The 18,356-nt window shown below is 47.2% G+C and overlaps 1 protein-coding gene across 5 annotated transcripts in view; it reads left to right on the top strand.

Annotated features, from left to right (window-relative positions):
* The window catches only part of SEPTIN8 (septin 8), a 42,134-nt gene that overhangs the window by 14,072 nt on the left and 9,706 nt on the right, over positions 1-18,356 (top strand). For 3 of the 5 annotated variants that reach the window (XM_074552446.1, XM_074552450.1, XM_074552448.1), the window contains exons 2-9: positions 2,270-2,384; positions 3,670-3,865; positions 4,503-4,689; positions 10,120-10,281; positions 11,665-11,761; positions 12,058-12,226; positions 12,477-12,609; positions 13,269-13,459. In XM_074552446.1, coding sequence (XP_074408547.1) covers positions 2,270-2,384; positions 3,670-3,865; positions 4,503-4,689; positions 10,120-10,281; positions 11,665-11,761; positions 12,058-12,226; positions 12,477-12,609; positions 13,269-13,459 — 1,250 coding nt within the window. Of the gene's footprint in view, positions 1-2,269; positions 2,385-3,669; positions 3,866-4,502; positions 4,690-10,119; positions 10,282-11,664; positions 11,762-12,057; positions 12,227-12,476; positions 12,610-13,268; positions 13,460-15,273; positions 18,113-18,356 lie in introns of those variants that run through there. The other 2 variants (XM_074552449.1, XM_074552447.1) reach the window with 2 other exon arrangements.

The following is an 18,356-nucleotide window of genomic DNA, read 5'->3' as shown; positions in this document are numbered from 1 at the left end:
CAGTGGTGCTGCCTGTTGCCTGGAAACCTCCTCCCAGCCTCAGGCACTTTCAGCCCAATCATAGCCATCGGCAGCCTTTATTTATTTCCCATCCAAAATGTCATTCCAGGCTTCTGGTTTGTGTTTTTGTTTGCTTGTTTTTGTTTATTACTTAAAATGAAAAGACACAAAGTGTAACCATCAAACCCGGTTCCTTTCTGTGGGAACAGCCTGCCCGGCTGTCACCGCATTGCAGAGCTGGGAGCTGGCAGCTGGAGCTCTGGGAGGTGCTGGGGAGGATGAGGAGTGGGGGCTGAGAGCCTGAGGAAGGCCCCCGAGCTCAGCTGGTGCCTGCAGTGGGTTCCTGTGCCTTGTGCCAGCCTCTTCCTCCAGGGCAAAGCCAGACCTCATCAGCTCTGGGTCTCTGCCCAGCTCACACATGTCCCGGGTTCCCCTTTCCAGTGTGGTTGTGCCACCCCATGTGGGATCCACAGCTCAGCGTTTGGCTGGCTGGAGCAGCACAGATTCACCTTTAAAACACCCTGTGTATCCTGGGGTCTGAGTTGTAGCACCTTTAATACACCCTCTATATCCTGGGGTCTGAGTTGTAGCATCTCCCTGGGCTGACAGGTGGATGGAAGAGAGTTAAACTTGGAGATCTCCCTGTCTTAGGGGCTGGTTTTATTTTTAATTCACCTAAACTTTGGTCATCTCAAAACCTTAATTGCTGACATCAGTTATACATGGAAACTTTAAATGATTGCTCTTTCTGCTAAGTTAGTGAGTGTGATTGATCCTGATTGCACAGGAGAGAATGGATCACAGGAGCACAGCTATGATTCAATTGTGGTTTTGTCCAGGGAGTCACTTGGGAGAGCAAGTCACTTGGGCTAAAATAATCTGAAAGTAGGTAAAAAATGCTAAATGAAACAGCCAGAAGGTTTGTGTGTGAGGCCTGGAAGTTGTTTCAGCTGTTCACAGGTTGTTCTTGTGATTTAAATGGTTTATTTTACAAGACTGAGAATATTTTTTCTACCAAAGGCAGAGCTAAAGGGGGCTTTGACTCAAGATGCAGTTGAACAAAGGTTTGTGTTTTGTTTAGCAACCTTACTGCAGGCACAGAGGCAAGGCTTATCACATCAATTATTTTCCTCTTGACTTCATTTAAGTTTGACAGGCAGCTTAGGATCTTCTCAGGAATGCTCTTGTCTCTCAGTTTTAGTGCTGGGACATTAAATTCCAACTGTCAGGAACAGACAGAAGAACCAGTGCCAAACCAAGGGCAGACATTTTTCCATTCCCATTTTCTGTGTGCTGGTGGTTAAGAAAAGCAATCAATTGCCAAAGAAATTGTGAGGGTGAATTAATCACAATTCATTCTCTGCAATCCTGTCTCCTTGCTTTTCCATGGGTGGGTAAGAGCCTGAGGGGCTCCAGGGAGGGTGGTCTGGTCCCTGGGTTCAGACATCATTTCTTAGTTGTGCAGAGAGGTGTGCATCTGTTGAAATTGCAAACTTTCCTGGTTTAGCCACTAGAAAGAGAAATTATCTTTCTGTCAGCTCCTCTTTGCTGGAGTTTATGTCTGCTCTGCTCTGCCTTTCTGTCTAGCACAGGTCACAGAGCCGCTGTCTCCTCGGATTTTGCTGTCTTAGTTCCTAAGCAAAGCCTCTACAGGTGATCAGCTTCTGTGGGGGAGGGAGGGAACAGAAGGGAGAGCAAAGTGCACACGGGGGAGGCAGGAACAGGAACAGCAGAGGAGCAGAGGGAAGCTGTGTGCTCACAGATGGCAAAGCAAGAGGGTTCCTTGCCCTGCCTGTGCCAGCGGCACCCCCAGCGCCAAGCGAGCAAACCTCGCTGCGTGTGGCCATGGCAAGGGGCAATGACAAGTACTCAGGGAAAAATGCACAGTCTGTCAAGCTGAATTCTCTGTTGGAGGGTTTGAAAAAATGAAATACAAAAAAATGTCCAAGAGAAATGAGTGCTAAAACACACCGTGGTAGGTGTTCCTTTGCTAATCTCTCCCAGCTGCATGTAGTTGAAGCTCACACTGGTGTTTTCTTTACTTTGGAGCCTGGTAGCTTGGTTCCCCCAGCCCCCCATGAAGATCAGTATTTCACACCCTCTCCTGTTGTTGGTGGCTGTTGGGGGGTTTGTGCTGGGGTGTGCCAAGCACAGGCCCTTAGGGGCACTGCTGGGCTTTGCCGTGCCCAGGAGGGTGGTGATCTTGGTCTCATCAGCCTGCTTTGCCATCTCAATGCAGTTTGCTAATCTGGCTTCTTCTCCCTGGCAGAATGAAGAGAAGAGGAACCTGTCTCTGGGGGGCCATGTGGGCTTCGACAGCCTCCCGGATCAGCTGGTCAGCAAGTCTGTCACACAAGGCTTCAGCTTCAACATCCTCTGTGTGGGTGAGCACCATCCTTGCAAGCAGCCATGGGGGGAGGCTGGGACCAGCATTTATTGAGTGTCCTGCTATGCCACCAGCCTTGGCAGTGACTTCAGCAAGTCAGAAATGCCAAACTCTTATAAAACACACTGAGTCAAGGCAGGAGGATTTCTGTAATCAGTGGGTTATTGCTCATCATCTCTGCTGCAATAGCTCTGCAATAGGAAGGATCAAAGGAAGGCTGTATATAGCAAGTTAAGTGTTTCCATATGCTGACTGGAGTGGCTGCATGAGCAGCTTTTGCTGGGTATGATGTCTAGGTAGATGCAGTCAGATGCACCCTGGGTTATGTGGGAGCTGCTCTTGGTAACTTGGTTATTTCTGAGTGTGAGCCTGCACCCCAAATCTGGGCACAAGAGGTTTGTGTCTGAGCTGTGCCTATCAGTGCTTTCCAGGTGTCAGCATGGTCATCTCTGTGCTTAGAAAGGGAGGGGGACTGTTCCTTACTGACTTTAAAATAACCTTATTATATTCTTGGCTTTTAATTTTGATACTGAGCTGATCTAGCAGGCAATGCTGACTGGAGTACTAGAGACCAATTCCTTTCAGTGATGAGATGAGCATAATTTCTTTTTTGGCTGGTTCTTGTATGGTGTATGAGGTCTGAAGTATTGTAACCTGCTAGACCAGCAGAAATACAGCAGCTCCTCCAGCTTTCTATAGACTGTGCAGGGAAGGTTATTTCCTCAGATTTTGCCTCTCTTCACCCCCATGACCAGTAGGGCTGTGTGTAGTGATTAAGGAGTTTAAATGAGGAGTGAATAAGGAGTGTAAATGAGCCTCCTTCTAGGCCAAACTGGAAAATATCACTCTTGTTTCATTACCAGGAACAGCATTTCAAAGCCTTTCTGCTCACAAACAGCTTGTCCGCCAAATATTCTGGGACAGAGGTTTTTGTGATGCATCCCAGGTGTCTTTCAATGGCTGCTAAAATTGTCCTCTGCACAGCTTCTCCAGTGCAGAATCCCAGGCAAAGTCAGGGGTCATGGAAAGGAAGATAGTGTGCTTTGCTGTGCTGCTGTGTTTTGTGTGATACTGGGAGGCAAGCCCCAAGTGCTCTGTGCTGTTTGCATCAAACATGGGAGCCCTTCAGGAAGGCAGACACTGTCTGTGTGACACCTGTGACAATTACGAGCTGTGCACAAGCCACTCATGGTGACCTTCCACAGTGTCATTCAGTTCTCTAATTAACATGCTTTGAAGTGGCAAATTCCCAGTGCAGTGAGCTGCTGGTTTGTGCTCCCCAGGTGAGACTGGCATTGGGAAGTCCACGCTGATGAACACCCTGTTCAACACCACCTTTGAGACGGAGGAAGCCAGCCACTACGAGAGCGCCGTGCGCCTGCGCCCGCGCACCTACGACCTGCAGGAGAGCAACGTGCACCTGAAGCTCACCATCGTGGATGCAGTTGGATTTGGGGATCAGATCAATAAGGACGAAAGGCAGGTCTTGTGCCATCTGCTCGGTGTTTCTGCCTCGTGCTTAGACATCAGCTGCCTGCGGTTCCCCTCGCAGCGCTGCAGGAGTGTCTGTGTCTCTGGTAAAGGAGTCGCTGCCTGTTGGGATTCTGGGGACAAAGGGTAGAGCCAGAAAGAGAGGTCACAGGAGGTTTTTCCAGCAGAGACTGCTGTCCTCCAGGAACATGAGCTTTAACCAGCTGTCCTCAGAGCAGGGTCAGGAATTATCCGTTCTGAACTGGTCTCATTTAACTACATAGACATCTTGTTCAAGCCCCAGATAAAGGCTTTCTGGGATCCCAAGGTGTCTCCTTGGTCATGTTGCATTGCTGCAGACAGATGGCTGAGCCCTGAAATGTGGGCAAAGTTTGATATGGGCAAGTAGTCATCTTTCTGTGCTCCACTGTCCTTAGACCTTGCAGTGCAGCCTCAAGAGTCTCCAGCAAACTTTGGATTATAAGGTCTGTGTGCAAACCCCAAACTTTCCCATTGCAAGGCTGAATTGTTTGAGTCTTATAACTTATTTTTAGTGAGATCATGGAACATGTAGGAGAATTCCTTCAGCCTTTAGGCAGTTCAGATTTGTGCTGCAGTGGCTGGTTTGCTAATGGGCTGGTTTTAGTTACAGGCCAATCGTTGAGTACATTGATACGCAGTTTGAAAACTATTTGCAAGAGGAGCTGAAAATCCGCCGGTCTCTGTTCGACTACCACGACACGAGGATCCACGTCTGCCTCTACTTCATCACCCCCACTGGGCACTCGCTCAAGTCCTTGGACCTGGTGACAATGAAGAAGCTGGATAGCAAGGTAGGGCCTTGGAGACTACAGTCCCTCTTTCTGGAATGCTTCTGTGGGTGCTGATTGTCCTGTGGAAGGTTTTGTTCCTTCTGTGCAATTCCTTCCTGCGTGGCAACTGAGAGATTCTTAGGACTCTGGTTAAGCTCTGTCTGCCCTGGGGGTTGCTGAGGTCCTGTGCTTGTTTGCTCACTGACTTTCCTGAAGAATGTCAGGGAAAGCCTGTTTTCCTATTGGTTGTGTAAATTCCAGTGTCCCTCTACTGTAAGAGTCTCACCCAGACTAGCTGATATTTATCAGAGCCATCAGCTGCAGCTCTATTGGATGTGCAGGTGAGGATGCCTTCCAGCACCAGCAGTTAGATTGTGGAGTCCCCTTTGCTGTCCTGACCTGTCAGCAGAGACACAGGGGGCTGAGAGCCCCCAAAACTGCAGTTGTTCTAAGGTGGTGGTCAGTGCTGAGGAGACAAGGGCTGAGAGAAGTGTTGGCTGTGTGTGCTGGTGCACAGGGAGTGTGTGAGCTGTCACTGCTGGCAGTGCCAAGTGATCTGGAGAGGAGATCACAGTATCTTCTTAAAGTGGATCACAGTATCTTCTATGGTGAGGAATTCCCAATGTCATAGGAATCCTAAAAGTGGGTGATGAGAAGGTCTCCTGGGGTTCTTTCTTTGTGCATAAGCTGTTCTGCCTTAGGGGGCAGGGTGTCACCTAACAACAGCTTGTTTATGTTCCTGCAGCTGGGAGCAAGTTTCTGACATGGTTTTGGGTGTTCCAGCTGGCTTCCAGGGAGCTGCAGGAGGCTTCAAAGGTCACTAGTGGCAGCAGAATCTCTTCTTTTCTTCTCAATGGTTTCCTGTCTCTCAGAGTATTGTTTTAGCAGCAGGGTGGTTCCTTTGAGGTGGCAGGTGCTGTTCAGCCTGCAGAGGGACAGGCATGGGACCCTGCAGGACCTGGGGATCCCCTGAATTACTGAGGGAGCACTTTCTTCTCTGGCTGTTGTTCACGTGCAGCTCTGTTGGACTTTGCTGCTGGGTTGAGTTCCCCTGTGCTTGCCCTGCTGCTTGCCCTTGCCACCCTGGGCTCAGGGCCTGCTTTCCCTTGGCCCCAGCCCAGAGCAGGCACTGGCTTCCTCTTGCAGTGGGCTGTTTGTGGCTTTGGCTGTTACACTGATTTCATCAGGAATCTGAAAACTTTCCCTTAATAAACTTTTGTCTCCTGGTACAGTGCCAGCATTACATATCCCCAGAAATATTTTTGGAGGAAAGCTTTTGCACTATTCCCCTTGGTGCTGGTAGTCCCACAAAGCCTTTCTCCCCTTTCCTTCTCATTCCCTAGTTTCACATCTCCCTGTGGTTGCCTTTAATGTGGCCCTTTGGTACTACAAAAATAAATCCTTTGTGCTCGTGCACAGATGAAAACTTTGTGCACAGGCAAACTTTTTATATTTCCGAACTTCCACTTTAATAGCCCTCTCTGGAGTCATTTTACGCCTTTGTTCTCATCTCCCTTCTTGCCACAGCATGAGAACATCCTGGATTTCATGCTGTGGTGGCCTCACACAAGTGGGCACATAGAAATGAATAAGCAAGTGGAGCCCATTGATATTTTCTGGGCATCAGGGATTTATGTTGCATTTCTGCAGCGGTGTCATCCCAGGACATGGGAGCGCTTCCCAGGCACTCCCTGAGGGGTTGTGCAGTGCTGTGCCCCTTTCCCACTGCAGATGAACCATTTGTGCTGGGTGAAGGGGGTGTCAGCAGAGCCCAGGCAGTTCTGCCCTCTCAGTGGGAGCAGAGGTGATGTGCACTGGCTCCTGTCTGCTGCTGTGTGAGCACACTTGTGGGGTTATTAATTGTTGTGGTGTTGTGGCTCCCAGGATGAGGTGAGAGATGAGAATTTGACTCCAAGTTCTCAGATGGCTGATTTGTTTTATGATATTATATTATATTTAAAGAAAATTATATGCTAAAACAATACTAAAGAAAGAGAAAGGAGACATCAGAAGGCTCGACAAGAATGAATAAAAACCCGTGACTGACCAGAGATTCTGACACAGCTGGACTGTGATTGGTCATTAAGTTAAAACAATTCACATGGAACCAAAGATGCACCTGTTGGTAAGCAGCCCACCACATTCCAAGCAATCAGATAATTATTGTTACATTTCTTTTCTGAGGTTTCTCAGGAGAAAAATCCTGGCAAAGGGATTTTTCATAAAATATCACAGTGACACTCCTGAACCTGCTGTTCTTGAGAGCTTTGTGTGGCTCTTGTTTTACAGGTAAATGGGACCTGGAAGGTGCATCAGAGGCGATGCTGTGCTCTGCTGCTCAGCCTCTGGGACTGGTTTAACAGGGACTTTGTAGGACTGTGGCTCAGTTCCACCTTTGCTTTAGCCCACAAGTGATATGAAATGTGGATGTGTGGTCCTAGGCAGGCTTTTGGCTCTGTGACAATTTCAATAACCAGTCTTGCTTTTAGTGTAAAGTCTACAAAATCCCTTCTGGGTAAAGCTTTGTAAACAAAATCTTCCATTGTGCTGTAAGACAATATCTGTTTGGCTGAGCTCATGGCCAGCTGTTATCTGGGGTATTTAGTTACAGCCAGGGAGCAGAAGCATCTTCACAAGTGGTTGTAGATAGGTGGAATGTGGCTGGCTGGCTGCTCATGGGAAGCACGTAGGGCCTGACAGGTGTAGACTTTCCACTGGGTTTAACCTGGGAAAAGGAGATAAATCATGGTGCATTTGTATCAGATGAGAATGTGATTTATTGATTTAAAATCCAGCCCTGTCAGGGAAATTGTGCTGCAGTGTGTGCAGCCATAAGGGTCCTGGAGCTCACTGCTTGTCCTGGATGGTTTTCAGTCACCATGTGCTGCTTGAGCTGTGGCTGAGTGCCTGCCCTCCGAGAGATGACACATCCTAGGCAGGTGGGGATGCTTCAGGCAGCCTGTGCCTCAGCTCCTTGGCTTCCAAAGTAGGATTTGCCTCTTGGCTTCACTGCAGCTTCCATTCAGGAACAGTTTGGAGATGGGGAAAAATTCAGCTGTGTTTCACAGGGCAGAAGTGCCTACAGTCCTATTGCATCAGCAAAATTATTTTCTACCAAATGACAAGTTCCTGTAAGTTTTATTTTTGGAGATGAGAAGCAACTCTGGTCAGAAAGACTTGAGAAGGAGGTGCATTTTTCTGTGTGCATGGGAGCTCCCTGTCCTGTCTGAAGCACAGACTTCCTCTGGTTATAATTCCAGCTCCAGCAAAGCCCTCCAGGACATGGCCTGACAGACAAGGGGACACTGCACTCCTGTCACACTCAGTGGGGTCACATGCCAGTAGTCAACTGCGTGATTTTATTATTAGATCTTCAAATAGACAATATTGCTCTTCCACCATAGATACAAGAACGTTGCTCTAGGATTTTGCCTTCAACCCAAGATCAACATTATTTGTGTAAAAAGACTGGACAGAGAACTCTCTTGTAGTTCTGGCATTCCTTCCTTTTATTTGGGTTTTAAAACCTGTCCAGGAGAAGAGGTGGCTTTTTTTCTCTAGCTGGATATCTATCAGTTTGTCATCAATCTCTGTGCCACAGGCTTGGCCTGGGCATGGAGGAGGGTGTGTGGAAGGGTCAGACATGCTGGTCAGTAACATCTCATGTCTCACTGGTTTCTTGTTTCCAAACTCTTCCATCCTTTCCCTAAGTTGTGAAGGAATGAACCCATTCTGTACTTAGGACGCGCTCAAATGCCACATCCATGCCTCCCCAGTATTGATGTGGCTGTTGATTATTGGAAACACAGCTTGTAAAACCCCTTTGTGTTGTGAACTCTGTGTCAGCAGGTGTTCACTGAGTTGCCTTTTTAAAATACAAGAAATCTGGTTGAGGGCACTGCAACCAGCCTGGTTTGTGATTTGAGTGGTGCTGAGACCACAGTGGTGACCACAGAGCAGAGCCTGTCTCCTCTGCTGCTAGAAAGCTGCTCCAGGCTCTGCACCCCTGCATTGCTGTGAGCAGGGCTGAGCTGGAGTCCCTTGGAAAAAGAAGGGGAGGTTGCTTGGGCTGACAGAAAGGGGATGTGAGCCCAGAGCTGACCCTTTTCCTGTGGGAGATGGTGAATCCAAGCCTCCTCAGGTCTTAGCAGGTCAGGGATTCACCCAGCTGTGGTCATGGCCCTTTTACCTTTGCAGTGAGGACACGGACCTGCTGAGCAGGGGAGGGAGCACCAAGCCTTTTCTGTGGGGGCTGTGCTCCTTGGTGAGAGTCCAGGTCAGTGCCTGAGAAAAAGAGGAATTTATTCTCTCAGATATGTTTGCAATGAGTAAATTTAGACTATTTTCATTCAAAGTAAATGCTTTTGTGTTTAGTGAGTGCTAAACCACTAAACAGAGACAGGGAGGGGGAGCAGGGAGAACCCAAGAAGTGTGGAAAAAACACTGACTTACAAAGATCTTGTGCTGGGAAAGCAAAGCCTTTTATTTTAATGGGCACCCACTGGAGACCAGCTGATTGCTGTGAATTTCAGCTCTGCAGGACAAAAAGCATTGGCTGTAGGGAAATGTTAGATGGCAGATCAGACTTTCCCCTTATTTGTCTAAATTCTTGTGTTTCGCTGCTGTGAATTTGGCTGCTGTTCAGACAGATGAGTTCTGCTGTTTGTTTGAGCAGTGGTTTCAGTATCACACGTGGCTTTTCTGGGCACTGCAGCATTGTCTAGCACAGGTTCCTGTGATAGATTCAGCCTCACTGTAGCTCTCTTAAGCGTGAGGCCATAATGAATCCCATCACTCCTGATGGATATGGGATGTGGCTCTCATTTACTTTTGATCTTGAGCACAGGGAGACCTCCCCACTGTGCAGCTGGTGGGTGGCTTTGAAGCCCAGGTGGATGAAATTGTGTGGGGTATAGTGCTGCTGGCTGATGTGAAACCAAAGCTGAGCAAGAGCAGCATGAAAATAGATAAATCTGCTGTGTGGCACCCTGCCCCTTTCTCCATATAACCCACATGGCACAGCCAGGCTTGTGGAGTCCTTGGGGAGGGTCATCAGCTGCTGTCAGAGCATCTGAGGAGCGCCTGCTCTTTCCACTTGAGCACAGGAAGGCTTCACATCAGCTCAATGTGCGTTTCACCCTCGTGCCTGTCTTGTAAAACATCCTGTCAGCACAGCCAGGCGGAGGGGTGACAGCTCGGGTGTGACAGCTACACTGTGTACAAAACACAGCGAGAGCAGGGCTTTGATTTGCTCCTTGTGTGGTTTATCTGGAGCTGTGTAGCCAAGTGAGTCCTGGAGAACTCTTCCCTCTAGTGTTGAGCCGAGCTCCTGTGCAAGCAGAGCTCCAGGGTGATTTTGGGAGCTGTGAACCCCAGTGGGGCAGGATCTGGGTCACCCTGTGCTCAGCTGCTCACTGGGTGTTGGTCCTTCCCTCCTGCCCTGTTCTCCAGGTGAACATCATCCCCATCATTGCCAAAGCAGACACCATCTCCAAGAGCGAGCTGCACAAGTTCAAGATCAAGATCATGAGCGAGCTGGTCAGCAATGGGGTGCAGATCTACCAGTTCCCCACGGACGATGAGGCCGTGGCCGAGATCAACTCTGTGATGAATGTGGGTAACGCTGCCTCTCCCATCCCTGCCCAGATCCTGACCCGTTAAACTGCTGCACAAAAACACACTTGAAGGGCAATTTCATTGGGAATGTCCAGACACTGAATCTGTTGGAAAGCCCAGTGTGGGTCTCACAGCTGTTGCATACAGAATGAATTAAAATGTGACTCGTGTTTAATCTGGGGGCGCTCTGGAGAAACTTAGCTCTAGAATTTATTTTATTGAATTTTTGAAAAATGCTTTCCTCAAAATTAATTTTGTCTGTTCTTAGGCTGCTTTGCATTTGAGGAAGAAGGAGCTTTGAATAAAATGTGACAGTTAAGATTTACGTTAGTCTTGTGACTTAAGGAGGCTGACCAGAGAAAACCCAATTTAAAGCAAAGAAGAAAAATCTTTAATCTCCATTTTGTCTTTTTTGAAATTTAGAGATCAAATTCAGACCTTACTGAAGCACATGCAAAAACACTTTTAAGCTTCTTGTCTTCCAAATCAGAGTGCAGCTATGGCAGTAGAAACAACTGAAATGTTTCTATGATAATTTTATAAATCAAAAGTAGCTTTTTCATCAAAATGACCATTTTCCTGCATAGCTGTTCTGATTAAATGCTTTGTCTTTTCTTTCACCCTTCCCCCTGCCATTTTTTTTTTTTTTAATTCAATTGCCAGTTGGTTTCTGAGTGGACTAGGTACATGTTTTCACTCTAATAGTACTTTTTTTGCTGAAATCATGAAAACTTTGGAGGATTCACTTTTGCTTAAATTTTGTGTATTGGGGGGGAAAACAGGAGTCATGCTTGTTTGTCTTTTTTTTTTCCCCTTCCTTCCTCCAATGAAAATATTTTTGGCCACTTCCTTATGAGTTCCACACTTCTGGATCTATTTCTTTTTAAAAAGTGAAGGATTTTGTCAGCCTCACCCTCCTGAGGCCCCAGTCCTGTTCCTCCCCGTGCCTGCTGCCGTGCAGGCTTGGCGAGCAGTGGGGACATGTTGTATCCTGCACATGTCCCTGCAGTGCCCACGCACTCTGTGCTGTGCCAGGGCTGTGTGGGGATGTCCCTGCTTTCAGCAGGGCAGGGAGTGCCCCATTCCTGCTGTGTACAGCCTGGCAGAGGATGGAGTGCAGCACTGAGGACCATGCTGTTCCTACAGTATTCCCCAGCTGGTGCAGCCCAGGCAGCACTGCTGGTAAGCTCTGCTGTGCCCCTCACCACCCTCTGTAGAATATCCCAGTTTGTTGTAGACATTGCTCTGAGTGTCAGAAATTGGCAGGTTCACAGAAGGGACTCAGGGAAGCAGCTGCTGTGTCTGGGTGAGGGGGAGCTGAGAGGCTGATCTCTGGGGGTTACCCCATGCACTGAGTCCCTGCCCCTGGCTCTGTTTCAGGCTCATCTGCCCTTTGCTGTGGTCGGTAGCACAGAGGAGGTGAAGGTTGGGAACAAGCTGGTGCGAGCTCGGCAGTACCCCTGGGGAGTGGTGCAAGGTGAGGGGCCAAGCCCACCCCAAACCCTCCCAGCCCTGCCCTCAGCAGCACCTCTGCATGAAGGTGCCCTATGACAAGCAGCAGGCACGTCTCCTGCAGCCCTTGTGGGCTGGCCAGTCTTTCCTTTGAGTTGCCATTCCTAGGATTGTCAGCAGGAATCCCTGCGTGCAGGGTTGTGCTGTGCCCTGAGCAGGACAGCAGGCTCCTCAGGATGAGAGTGTCTGCAGCCAGTCATGAGTGCCTTGTGTTCCCCCACCACACCTGCAGTTTGCTGACCTGTCCCTTCCCTCTGCCAGTGGAGAATGAGAGTCACTGTGACTTTGTGAAGCTGAGGGAGATGCTGATCCGGGTGAACATGGAGGACCTGCGGGAGCAGACCCACACGCGCCACTACGAGCTCTACCGCAGGTGCAAGCTGGAGGAGATGGGCTTCAAGGACACAGATCCAGACAGCCAGCCCTTCAGGTGAGTGGCCTTCACATCTAGCAGCAGTTTAGAGTGAGGGTTTGGTACTGATAGCCCCAAAAAATGGGAGGTTTGTAGGTAAATCTACTGTGCCAGGCTGGGAAATGCCAGCGCTGGCTTTGAGCTTTGCAGCTGATTTGGATGTTCCCTTCCCTGCCTGTTTTTCCAACAGCACAGACAGGCATGCATTTCCCCATCACTAACTCATCAGCATCCAGAGAGTCTGGATTTCATTTGCTTTCTTCCCCAGCCTGCAAGAAACATACGAGACCAAAAGGAAAGAGTTCTTGGGTGAGCTCCAGAGGAAAGAGGAAGAAATGAGACAAATGTTTGTTAACAAAGTCAAGGAGACAGAGGCAGAGCTGAAGGAGAAGGAGAGAGAGGTGGGTGTGCCAGAAATTTGCAAGGAACCCAAACTGCAGCCAGCAGGGAATCTGGGTCTGGGCAATGCATGAATTCTGGAAAGCACATTCCAGCAAAGCTCACCAGCCAAAGCACAAACACATCACTGGTGTAGGTGCCTCAGAAACTTGTCCTGTGCCACGTGGAAATGCAGCTCTGCCTGGAGAGTGACAGCCAGTGGCAGGATGTTTAGGTGAGCATCCCTGTCACAGAGATTTCCCTCTTGTGGCTCACTGGACAGCAGAGTAGAGGGGGCAGATAGGCTGGGGTCTCCAGCCAGAGTGAGTCCAGTGGAGTCCCCAGTGTGAGGCCTCAGGAAGCAGCTGTGACTGGAATTTAATGGGCCATGCTCAGAACTAGTGAGGAACAAAAGATCCTGCAATGTCCCCAGCCCCTGTGCAGTGCCAGAATCCCCTGTGCTCATCTCCAGGGCCCATGCTGCCTCTGGTTTTCTGTGTGGTGTCAGGCAGAGCTGAATTTATTGTGTCTTCCCTGCTTCTGGTGGCCGTGGGTGCTGTGTTCTGCCAGCAGGTTGGTCCCTGTGGTGGGATTGGTGTGGGAGGTGTGGCAGGGCCCCTGGGGCAGGGAACACAGCCAATACCGGATGAATGCCATGCTCAGAGGGTCTGTCTCCTGCCAGCTGCATGAGAAGTTTGAGCACTTAAAAAGGATACACCAGGAAGAGAAGAGGAAGGTGGAGGAGAAGAGGAAGGAGCTGGAGGAAGAGATGAACGCCTTCAACAGGCGGAAAGTGGCAGTGGAAACCTTGCAGTCCCAATCCTTGCAGGCTACCTCACAGCAGCCACTGAAGAAGGACAAAGACAAGAAAAAGTAAGTGTCTGAGCTGGAGTCTTGCTCCTCTGCCACTGGAAAGCTGGGAGTCTGCTCACATGCTTTCATGTTTGGTCAGTTGTTTAAACATCATACAGAGAAAAGGAGACTTTGGAATCTTAATTCCCATCCTTCTGATGTTTTGCTTAAAGCAGAGGAGAGATGAGCCCCTCCTGTGCCCAGGCACTGCCCAGAGAAACCTGAGCAGCTGCAGGTGGGAGGGATTTGCAATTTGGGGCCATTCTCTAAAGGCTGATGGGCCCATGGGGTTCACTCTTGCCTCTGTGAGAGCTAACTCAGGTTGTGGAATGGGGCTCCAGGGCACAGTTCTGATTACAAGAAAATTCTTTTCCCCTAAAGGCAGAGTTCTTATCTTAGCTTACTGCACATTAATTGACATTGCTGAAGCCAGCAGGAACAGGGTATGTAAATAATTGTTGTTCCAGCCACCTGATTGTGTACTGATAGGCCAGGAATGGGACAAACAGGCTTAAAAAGAAGAGAGTTGGGGAGGTTATCCTGCTTCCAATTCAAGCCAGTCTCTAAGGAACCCTGGCTAGGGACCAAAATGGAGCACTGTCATGCAAACTGGTAATTCTGCTACTGCAGCATTTTTTGTTACTTCCCCTTGCATGAAGGAGCTCGAGAGTCACAGCAGCATTCTATCAAACCCAGAGCAGGCTGGTGGCAAAGCTCTCTGAGCCTCTTAATGATGGCAAGAAAACAAGACCATGAAGAGCAGCAATACCCAAGTTTGTGCTTGACAGCACAGCATTCAGCTCCTCACTGCTGATGAGATCTTGTGGTCTGTCATTCCCCTGCTGGGAGCTGCAGCACCAGAGGAGCTCATTCTGTGTACTGACATCCCAGCAATTTGTTTCTTCCTGTGGCAGATAACAGGGTAGATTACTTGAGTGTTTGCTTGGAATGTAAATGTGAAAAGTGCTCTCTTCTGCAGGCTGCTCAACATGCTCTGAGTGTGGCCCACCTCACACACACAGTCTAAATGGTTTGTAAAATTCTTTGCTGAAAATAGGGTTTAATCTGAATTAGGAGCTGAATCCTAGGGCTTTCCTGCACCCAGGACTGCTTTGGGAAGGTGAGCACAGTGGTAACTTGTGCAAATGATGCCAGGGGCAGGCAAGGACTGTGAACATGGGCCAAGAAATGCTGCAGCTCCCCCTCTGCTCCTTCTGGCTGCAGCAGAAAAGGTTTTCCTGCACTTGGCTGGGTGTAGCCCACCTCCAGCTGTGAGTCTGGGCTGTTCCTCTTTGGGATAGCAATAGGAACAGGCTGTGGTCAGGAGCAGGGCTGGGAGGGAGCTCAGTGCCATGCAAAGGTCCCAGGGGCACCCACAGCCTGGGCTCTGCACTGGGGGACCCCACATGGTGCTGGGGCAGGGGACTCCAGCTCTGGAGCACAGCTCCACCATCACCAGGATGGTTTTGGATTGGGGTTTTTTTGTTTGTTTTTGTTTCTTTTCAAATCTGTGAGATAGCTCAAAATGTGGGGTTTTGGGATTTCTGCTGAAGTGAAATACTGAGGAGAGCTTGTTGAACTCTTGATCATCTCCTGTAGTAGCTTTAATAAGTAAAAAATTGTGATGGAAAAATTGCAGAAGTTGGGGGAAAGAGAAATGTTTGTGGTGCTGGGCAGGTTGTGCCAGGCTGCTCTCACCTGAAGCCTTCAGCTGCCCCAGCAGTGTTTGTCCTCCTCCTCCTTTTTTTTTGTTTTAACATACTTGGCTACACCTCACTTTTGTTTGATTTTCATAACTTTAATTCATGCTTTTTTTTATGTTTTGTTTCTTTCAGTTAATCACACACAGACTTGCAGGCCAAGAGTGGACTTGGTGCTTTCAATGTGTTAAGTTGCTTGAGTTTCCCACCCTGAGTGACCCTTCTCATAACATTGTGTGAGTGGACCAAAGTGACAATGAGCATCTCCGGTGGTTGCAGTGTTCCAGCCTGCTGTTTTCTTTTCAGAATTATCAGGAGGTTTGCAGGAAGTAACCTTACATGTACATTTTGTTAAACAAAGCCAACTAATCCCTCAAGTAAGATGTTTTGTTCTAAACCCAGTGATGGAGCAGCTGTGTATGAAGTGACCATGACTGAACTCGTCTTACCACCAGCTAAATAATTCAATAATTGCTTTCTGCATTTTTTTTTAATTGGCCAAGGTGACTGCTGGAGGCTCATTGACCTCCCCTGTAGATGCACAGTGAGAGGAGTGGTCTGAAGAATGCTGAAATGTTTGTTTTTCTAACAAAATTCTCAATTTTTTAGAATGGGTGGAAAAACACAACATTTAGGCTTTCTGCAGGAATCTTAGTCAGAGTAACCCTCATTCCAGTAATTCTGTATTAATTCCTGAATTACTCTAAACACTATCTACATCATTTATAATATATATATATATATAAGGAGAGAGAGAGAGGTTAATAAAATTAATGGGACAATGTTTTGAATTTTCTTTACTGCTAAAGTAGAACATTTATAGAGAGGTTTTTCATAAAAGTTTGTTGTACAAAGTGGAACTACAGGATTTGTGTAACATTTCAGTTGACACTTACCAATGTATTTACTGTTGTGGAAACTATTTAAGCCAACTTCTTTTTACTCTTTAACCTTAAACCTAAAATGTGCCTAATAAGGAGAATCCCCTGCTCTTGAGCTGTGCACTGTGTTTATGCTGACAGGCTCTGTCCCTCTTAGAAGGTGCTTCTTGTGACAACTCCTCATGCCTAGAAATCACAGCCTTGTTTTCCTGGGCAGCTGAGCTTAGAGGAATAGTTAGGATCAATATTAATTTTTTCCACTCAAACCATTTTGTGAATAGGCAGGGCAGTAACTGAACAGAGAGTTCCTAGCTGTGTTGTCATGGAAAAATAGTTGGACCCAATTCCATCCATCCATCCATCCATCCATCAAAACCTAGGCTAGATGAAAGGAAATATATTAACCCTCAAATAGTGTCTTTAGAGTTTATAAAACACTGGCTGGCTAAGTGTTAGTTGTGAGTGTGTGTGTTTTTATTCAGTTATTAATGTTACAGGATTTTTCTGATATGTTTTTTGTTAAAGACTTGTCTTTAAGCTGGCAGCAAATTCCTGATGTGCTGTGCAGAAGGAGATGCAGGGCCTGGGTCTGAGCTGTCACAGGGCAGCATTTTGCTGGATTCTGAGGTTCTTTAGCTGTCATATTCCATTAAAGCAGCTTATTTTCACCCCCTTTCTAAATACATGCTCAGGTATTATACTGTTTTCCAATGGACATTGGCCTTTTCTGTGGATATACTGACAGTGCTGCTTCATGCTTGTAGAAAAGAACCTCACCAAGATCTCACTGGTACCTTTTAGAGCAGGCTTTTGTTGAAAGAATAAAAATTCTGCACTTGTTGGGAGTCTGCTGAAAGCTGGACATTTAATTTTTAAGGCTGTGCCTCCAGGTTAGATGTATTTTAAAGAGTAACTATCAAATGTTAGGAGGGGTAGTGTGATTTTCTCAAACACAAGGAACCCAACCTTCTGTTATGTGCAAGAAGACAATTCCACCTCACCTCTGACTACAGACCAATCATGTAGCAGATTATTTTTTTATTAATCTTTTGCTAATGGGAGAAACTGTGGTGCACTAATTGCCTGAGCAGGCCGTGATTTTGGTTCATTGTTTGCCTCCCAAGGCCAGTGCTGGGATGCAGCAGTAACTGGTGCTGCTGGTGTGGACCCAGCTGCCTCACCAGTGTTCCCAGTTCTCTCCTGATCTCGTGCTGCAGCCAGCAACATCTATGCAAACGATTTCTCTCTGCCCTGGCTCGTCAGAGATCAATTATTTTTTCCTAGAATAACAGATAGTTAAAAAATATTACTATAACAAAGAGTAAAAATCTTCAAATCCATGGGCATTGTGGAGAAATTTACAGCATTTTCTGAAGAAGACATTCAGAATGTATGTAACAATATTTTCATTATGATTATTATTATATTACTTTGACTTTATGTTGTGACAGGTATCCCTTGTCCTAGTAGTTGCTTGTTCAACATCATAATCTCCCCAGGGGGACTCAGTCATATTTTTTTCCCTTGAGTATTTGTTATTTTCTTTTGGCTGAGACAAGATTTAAGTATTGTGGTAGGGTAGTTCTGTGTCTTGTTTTTATTTAACAAATTACAAATATGTTGTGATGCTGATCTCACCCAGTCTGAAGACTTAAAATCTTGTAGGCTAGAAAAAGTGAAAGAAATACCCCTCAGAAATCATTGAAACCATCCAGCTACATGTCTTTCAGCTGTTTTATATATTTATCTGTAAAAGATTGGTATTAATGGGAAAAGTTATCAAATTTTTTAATCATTTAAATGTTTATCGTCTTGTATGTTGTCTGCTTTCTAAATTAAACTGTGTTTTGTGGGTCTCTGGGGGGTCATGCCTGGCTGAGGTGTTTGCCCCAGGGGTGTGGAGGGGATGTTTGGAGCCATGGAGGCACCTTGGGGACCTGCAGGGGGACAGAGCCCTCTGGGACCCTCTGCATCCCTTTGCTTTGGCATTCCCAGCATGTTGGGGTTCATGGTTTGGTTTGGTTTTTTTCCTTTCTTTTATTTCCACTCACTTTGTACTTTTTTTCTTTTATTAAATCTCACATGTATTTTGAGTTTTTGTGGTGTCATTTATTTAGTGGTGCATTTTCTGTGCAATGTAGTTATTTTCTGTATTATCTGTCACAACAATAATGTGTTACGATTGCAAGCTCACCAGTCACAGGCTGCCTTTGTGACTATTTGGGACACTCAAGAATATAATTAGCTAATTAATTAACAGCTAGCTAATCATAGAGTATGTGGAAATGTACTTCCTATGTAATCTGGGGAGGAATTCTTAGGCATTAGTCCAAAAGC

The sequence above is a fragment of the Zonotrichia albicollis genome, chromosome 15 (assembly GCF_047830755.1).
Source record: "Zonotrichia albicollis isolate bZonAlb1 chromosome 15, bZonAlb1.hap1, whole genome shotgun sequence".
NCBI lineage: Eukaryota > Metazoa > Chordata > Aves > Passeriformes > Passerellidae > Zonotrichia > Zonotrichia albicollis.
This window is presented reverse-complemented; position numbering and strand designations above follow the sequence as displayed.